Source organism: Carassius auratus, unplaced genomic scaffold, assembly GCF_003368295.1.
Source record: "Carassius auratus strain Wakin unplaced genomic scaffold, ASM336829v1 scaf_tig00017302, whole genome shotgun sequence".
Classification (NCBI taxonomy): Eukaryota; Metazoa; Chordata; class Actinopteri; order Cypriniformes; family Cyprinidae; genus Carassius; species Carassius auratus.
This window is the reverse complement of record NW_020524769.1, coordinates 48,263-55,854: the sequence shown is the minus strand read 5'-3', so window position 1 is coordinate 55,854 and position 7,592 is coordinate 48,263. Positions and strand designations below refer to the sequence as shown.

General features: G+C 38.2%; 1 protein-coding gene across 1 annotated transcript in view; it reads right to left on the bottom strand.

Annotated features, from left to right (window-relative positions):
- Window positions 1-3,752: 3,752 nt before the first annotated feature.
- The window catches only part of LOC113075617 (CUB and sushi domain-containing protein 3-like), a gene marked incomplete at its 3' end in the record, with an annotated part of 43,675 nt that continues 39,835 nt past the window's right edge, over window positions 3,753-7,592 (bottom strand). The window contains exons 18-20 of the mRNA XM_026248299.1: window positions 7,178-7,316; window positions 4,256-4,443; window positions 3,753-3,848 (exon numbers count right to left, since the gene is read on the bottom strand). Of these exons, the coding sequence (XP_026104084.1) occupies window positions 3,753-3,848; window positions 4,256-4,443; window positions 7,178-7,316 (423 nt within the window). The remainder of the gene's footprint in view (window positions 3,849-4,255; window positions 4,444-7,177; window positions 7,317-7,592) is intronic.

Below are 7,592 nucleotides of genomic sequence, written 5' to 3'. Positions count from 1 at the left end.
AAATAACCCATATAGATATAATTTACCATCAGCTTGTGGGTCAAAAATCTACTCCCAGCAATGGCATACCAGTTTTTATGATTCCTTTCCCTTCTCAAAGGATTGTGTATGCCATTCTCTGCCCAATCAACATCTACCAATAAAACCAGCACACCGGTTTCACAAAATTTTAGGAATCAATACACACAGCTGAACTTCTCTGGCTTATATATGATCTGCCTCCATGCCATTTTGAATCTGACGAAACAAAAGCTTTTATGACAACCCGTAAGATATTATCTCCACTCCAACACAAGCGCTCAGCCCAGGCTTTGTTCTACAAGGCATTTTAAGCTTTTAATCGTTCCCTCTCTTGGCCTGGATGTTTGACGATACTTCAGGTGCATGATAATGAATGCTCCCCCACCCAGCAGGTGTCGAACCACATAGAGGCTCAGCAGCATCAGCACAAACTAGACTTATGGATCTCCCCTCCTGGATTTCTTTTCTCTCTCTCTTTCTCTTTTTTTTTTTTACCCGATATTTGTGTTCGTTTTTCTTACTTCTGCTCTATTACCATTAACTTGTTTAAGTTGCACACTGATGATTTGAACTAACAGAACTGCTGATGATCAATGCACACCGAACTCAAACAGGACTAATTAAAGCAGCACTCGGTTAAGTGTTGCACAGTATTTTGCCCAAGACCGCATTTATTCATTTTTTAAACAACTGTGTTACACACTATGTGACATTTGCCTGTTAATTGAGCATAATGGATGTACCTTTGCACATAACGTTAAGCGGATATCACTCTGAGAGATAGGCATGGTTTACTAATTATTTGTTAATGTAAAAGAACCTCAACCCTTTTTGCAATTCCAATCATTACTAATGGCTTGAACTGCAGCTCTAGGGAACAAGACAAATTGCTGCGATAGTTTATGTCTAGATCTCAGGTACTATTTACCTGAGGTTAAAATCCATCTAAATACCTGAGCAATTACTTTGTCCCTAGGAGCAACAGGTCTGTGCACCATTCGGGAACTGAATTTTAATTAGTTCCTGCATTTAAAGAAACATTTCATTGAGTTTTATTGTATTTTGTTTTAAGAAATCTTTTTTTTGTTCCACATAATAAATAAATAAACACCATACAATATTGGAACGATATAGGGGTGAGTAAATAATGTAAGAATTTTAATTAATGCTCGTTTTCCCCCCTTGCATTTTATTTGTGGGTTCTTTATATGTTGTTGCTGTTGGTTCTAGAAAAAATAAATAAAAAAATAGCCACAATCTGCATCCCACACATTTGACAGAAATACTTTAGTATAGTACAAAAATTTGAATATGTCAATAAATATGTTTAATGTCAATGTTTTAAATGGTATGGCGGGTTCAATGGTGTGATGAATGCATTTCAGGGGCTAAAACACCTCAGCTGCTGACTATTCATTTTCACGGCTTTCCATTTGCAAAGCTATAATGTTTTTCACTTTTCGTTAGCTTTTTTTGAAGGCTTCATTTCAAATGACATCTATCTCATTTAGGACCTTCCATCAGAGCACGAGCAGTCCAATGACCACAGACAGGCCTCGAGGGAGACATCACATACAGCTCACATAATGCCAAACGATGCTTGTGAGGGAGCTCCAAAATCCCCATAACAGGTAAACTGACAGCAACATTTACAGAAGAGGGTTTTCGACACCACATACTTTTCAACACCACGTACCTCATAACACCACAGCTTTCTTGGGGCAGGACTGAGATAGCAAAGTGGCTTTTTTTTAGCACAAAAATGAACCCCAATACAAGAAACCGGGGGGCTGGGAGGTTTGCTTTCTCATTTCACACTTTCATCTCTGTACTATTTTCCAACTGGAGCCTGGATATTACAATCATAGGCTGTCTGCAAACATTTCAAGTATCCCTGGAATACAGCAGGTCAAGGATACTGGGTGGCATACAACTATTGACAAATTCTGCAATTGCTTGTGTTCTATTAAAGGAGAGTTCACTCAAAGAAGAAAATTCTGTCATCATTTTTTCACCCTCATGTTATTTCAAACCTGTATTAATTACTTTCTTATACTGAAGAAAGACAGACATATGGGTTTAAATGAAGGTAGCTTAAATGCAGTTGGATAGGCTTAGTTAGCTAACTGTTTTTAAAAAAAAAATTGTATTTTTTTTAAAGTAGTAAACAATAGATGCATACATTACCAAATTAAATTCAGTTCACCGCCTCATCTTTTTTTCATCTGTTGGTTTGGAAGGTCTGGTCTTTGTGCAGTGACACAGGACCGACTACATTCTCAGACTATGAAATATTCTTACTGTGCAACACCATGCTAAGCGCACTTTTTACTTTTTTTGGGGCCGACAGATGGCCTTCAGCTATAAAAGAAAGACAAGGAAGCTGGTTGCTAAGCTACACACCTGTCTAGAAACCAGCACATTAAATGTACAGAAATTAATAGAGGAGAACAGTATACTTTAAAATAGTTCAGTATACTTTTAAAACGAGTACTTATTACGGAAATAATACTTAAAAATATATACTTACTGTAAGTGCAAACTCAAACATTTACAGTGTATACTAATTTCTATGAATTAAAAATGTATTCGTTAGTGAAAAAAAATGTATTCGTTAGAGTGCCTTTTTGACCTCCTTAAGTAGATCTTCATTTATAATTAATAATTACTTCTATTGTCTTTGAAAAAAACTAAAGACAAACAATGATTTGTAATGATTTAAAATGTACTTTAAAGTAACGTAAGTAATAAACAGTCATGAACATTTACTCTAAGTACATTAAAGTGGCCTTTTATTTAATTAATATTATATTATCTACAAGTACAGTATTTTAAATATATACTTTCAGAATTGTATGTACATATTTAATTAAGCACAAGTCTTTTTTTCAAAGGCATACTGTTTACTGTTTAGTAATTTAAAATTATGACATTCAAAATAACTCAAAATAACTGTGAACATTAATTTGAAGCCATATTGTATATGTATATGTTATAGTGTCATATGTACAAGACATGACGAGGTTTTCAAGATTGTGAATTTAAACTATAGCTGTGTGTGTTTATTAACATGTTATGCTTAAATGTTAAAAACCATATTTAGACAAAATAAAGAGAGATGCTCCATTTCACCCAAAGTACTATTGTTGTGACAAAAAGCCCTTATAATTTCAATGCGCAATACACCAAACACATTAAAGGTATAACTCCACTATGTTTTGGCTTTGTTCCGTTTGCTAAATGTTTCGAAACTGCATCCAATTTTGTTTCAGATTTACAGTTACTCACACAAACTCCCTGGGTACAGAGATAGAGTACACACAGCTCTGTCCCGTGGTGTAGTTCCTCGGGAAATTAGGTGACAGCACGGTTCCTTCTGTCCCAGTAGAGCGACTTCCACATGGTGCTGTTCACACAAACACCCAGATCACTCATTACTTTGTGCTTCAACGTTCATGATGAACTGCTATTTTTGAGGACACCGGCCTTGATAGAACTGATCTTGGCTAGCGCAGCATGCTCAAGTCATTTTACGAGTTTGATTAATTTTGTTTGGTCTGCAGCAGCAGTTCCAAACTGTTTATTCGCAGAGATTCTCTTACACATCCATTTTTACTTGCAGACTCTACCTTGACAAGCTGGGCAGCCCCCCTGTTCCAGCCAGGCCTGCCATCATCACCCATAATGCAAGTAAGCGTGGAATAGCCCTGGAGGACGTAAGCCTGCCTCACAGTAGAAGGTCACAGTGGAGCCCAGCTTGTAGTCACTGCCCAACCGAGTGCCATTCATCACATTACCGGGATCAAAGCATGACTCCCTCAGCTTAGCTGTGCGAGATGGGAGAGAAGGGTGCAGGAAAAGCAAGGGTTGAAAATCACTTTAGGCATATCTTAGCTTGCAGAATGAACAGTTATTGGTTCAAACTGAGATTTATTTACAACGTGAACACATTTTTCTTCTAAGAAAAATACTTTGTCGGGGGTTTGTAAGCTCGTCTGGTAACTATATAACTGTAATTCTTTACAAAATTCTATTTTATGTAATGAGGGAAAAGAAAATAGGTAAGAGTGAGTAAATTAAAAAGGGATGGTCCTATTTATTTTCAATCGTAAACCACTGAATACCACTCACAATTAAATTAACTTTTTCTCAACTTAGCTGTCCAATATATGTGTAATATACTGTATTTAATTAAAGGTTTAGACATTTAGGGTCTTGAAATGTCAGGGTCTACCTTTGTACTCCAGGTGGAAGCCGGTGTAGCTGACAGAGCCATCACTGCGAAAGGCCAGGTACATGGTATAGGAGCTGCTCTCTATTCGTTCCGGAAGCTTGCTGTCCTGAAAGCTCCCGATCAGTGGGCTGTTGCTGTCCGGTCCATCGTAGATATACAAGAAGTCGTAGTTGGGCTCTATGCTGAAGCTAGGATAGATGATCAAAGAGGAGCTTTCTGAATAGAGGGATCAAAAGCCAGACTGTGCTCTGGATGTTCGAGTCCTGAGATCAACTTTGCAGACGGTAGTACAAAGTAAAATATGTACAAAGCAAGTGGAGCCTGCTTTAGAGTGATAGCAGAGAGGTAGACCAACTACAACATCAAAAATAATATATATATGTGTGTGTGTGTGTGTGTGTGTGTGTGTATGAAATTTTATTCACATAATATCTAAAATCGATTAACTTTCGTAATGTGGTTTTAATTAGTTGCTTCCAACCAAACAACAAAACTACTTAAAAATAATATGGAATTACAAAAAGAGGAGAGCCGATTAGATACTTGTCCACCTAAATCCCTGTTATGCATGCTAACTTGCTTCGTAATATGTAGGTTTTGTATTGTCCATATGGCCTGCATAACAGCTGCACATTAAGGTCGAACATATAAATAACCACGCATTCGCATACTTCTAGAACTCAGATGTAAAAACTCCCAGCGCAGTATCAGCATCTCAGCTGTGATCTCAGATTGCCAAGACAGAGAGTACCACATATAAACACTTGCACCTTTTCATTTGTAGTAAGGTGCAATGATAGGGTCTCGCCCATCAGTGGAGTCATTTGCATGAGATGGATTTGGACTGAATCAGATTTACACCTTCTTTTTCCCTTATTATGCAGAGAGAGAATGCTAAACATGCCTTCCACACTTCACTGCGTCGGAATCCACTACTTATGGGTTATTATAGGATAATTCATAAACAGGATAAGACCCTTTACAACACATTAAAAAAGCCATTAATTTCTCATAAACAGATGAATTGGGGTTTTTCCCCACTCCATACCCTCTGTAGCTGTGAATCAGAAAACAATTATTTCTGTGGTAATCAGATTGATGGCACAAACTGTACTGTTGCTGAATACAGAGACACCCGGCTGGGTTTACATTTGTAGTGTTGCTAAAAGAGGTCACATTTTTCGGAGGGGTTGTGTGAGTATATGGTTCTGTTCCAATTTCATTATGGACATATTTCATGTTGTGGACTTCTTAAGGAGAAATAAGCCAGTAATGGACTGTGTAATGAAAGTCTTTGAGATGGGACCGAAAGAGAGCTATTTATTAGAAACCTGTTTGAGACATTGCCCTTCTGGCAGAACTCCAACATGCTTATTTACTCAGAGAGGACGGAATTTAAATGAGAAAGATGCTACTTCAAATGTAATGCCAACCATGAGAAAGACACTACCTGCTGGGCTGGGTAAAAAAACAAAACAAGACAAAAAAAAACTGAAAAAAAGTTCTTCATCATCTGTTTTGGGGCTGATGTATGGCTTTAACTAGTAGCTGTGAAGGTTTTGAAAAATATTAGGCACAGGAAACTCACAAAACAGCCTCAAATTGCAGCTCCTGTTTTGATAAATGTTGTAAACTGTGACACATAGGCAGAACGGAAGACTGTTTTGGAGTTATTGTTGTCATTAAAAGAACTGCTCTTAGATGATGAGTCAAAGGGAAGAAGGGGCAAAGTTTAAACGTTCAACAGTCGCCGATATTTCAAAGTCTGCTAGTGCGAGTGTGAGAAACATAAATACAGAGGGAGAAATGTTGAAACCTAAGCACTTTTTTTTATTCGCTGAGTGCGTATGAATCCTGCTTAATATTCCAAGACCCCTGCCTGGACTAGACCCTCACGACACCCTTTGATCCAGGTGGAAGTGTATTGCATGCTAGCATTACTATTTGCATTAACACGGAGGGATGACTATGGCGACTGTCAAAAACTCCTACAGCACTTGAACTTAACCCCATGCTGACCCCGGCTGGACGGAGAATCCTGCTTGTGGCTTGAGCATCGCTACGTGTTGGCTAAATGAAAAATGGACATAATTAGCAACATGATTAGACTATGAAGGAAATTTATCAACCCTGCTTTTAGATTAATTGTTCACATCACTCAAGGTAGAGACACAGCTCTACACCTTTAAGGCTAGACGAGGGGAAGCTTAAAAAAAAGACCACTGTCATGTTCATTACAGACAAAATGAGCAAAGAATTCCAGCTGGGCTCATTACCTCTCCCTGACATGAAATGCATTTTAATTCAGACAGTGATAGCAGTCGCGGCTACATAATTACTCAACATGTCGACTGCGGCCATGTCGAAGGACACCGTGGGCGCTCTTTTTGAATTCAGCGTTATGACACAGCAGCCTCTAAATGAACTCGTGAACTTATCAGTTTGGGATATTATAGCTCAAGTAAAAGGCCAGGAATATACGCACCGCAAGATTATTTCCGATAGTGCTTCTTACTGTCTCATCGGCCACCATTTAAATCTCGCTGACCCCAACACAACAGAAGGTTCGGCTGATATTAACCTTGCGACAAAGAACTGCACTGTCTGCATTCACAAAACCTCCTGAGCACCTATGCTAAGTATACAGTCTTCCTACTAAATTCGGCCACAAATGCTACCCTGAAACTGCTAAAATCTGATTGTCCATAAATAGTGCATAAGAATTGTCTAATACACATCTTATAAGAATTTAGCCGCGACAAGTTCTAGAATATTTTTCATTTTTAAAAACATAGAAAGTATATAATTAATAGATAAGAAAAAATATATATTTTTAAATATTATTATTTAAAAAAAGGTCCCATTATTCAATAATCTAAAGCAATACCACAGCCATACAAAGTAGTTTATAGGTTCGTTTACCTGATGAATGCAAGAGACAGGACGTAGTCAGAGTTGACGGCTATGAGCCAGTCGCAGTCCTTGCTGTGTGGGTATGGATGAGGGAAGTTGGGTGACAGAATAAACCCAGAGGAACCAGTGAGATTGCCCCCACACGGAGCTGGGAAAACACAGAGGACTCATATCAGCAGCATATGGGCATTAGTGACACATGAGGAGAATCTCTTATTAAAACATGCGGCTTGAACATCTGTGCAAGCGAACCAGGAGCCCAGAGAAAGAGTGCTGGAGTGAACAGGCAGAGGCAGAGATATTGAGAAAATGTTAAGCTCCTCTGAGGAACCGGGCCATGTAAAGCGCTCATATCTTATATATGAGAATGAGAACTACAGCAAGAGAGAAAGGTTATTTAGAATATGAAAAGATAAAATGAAGA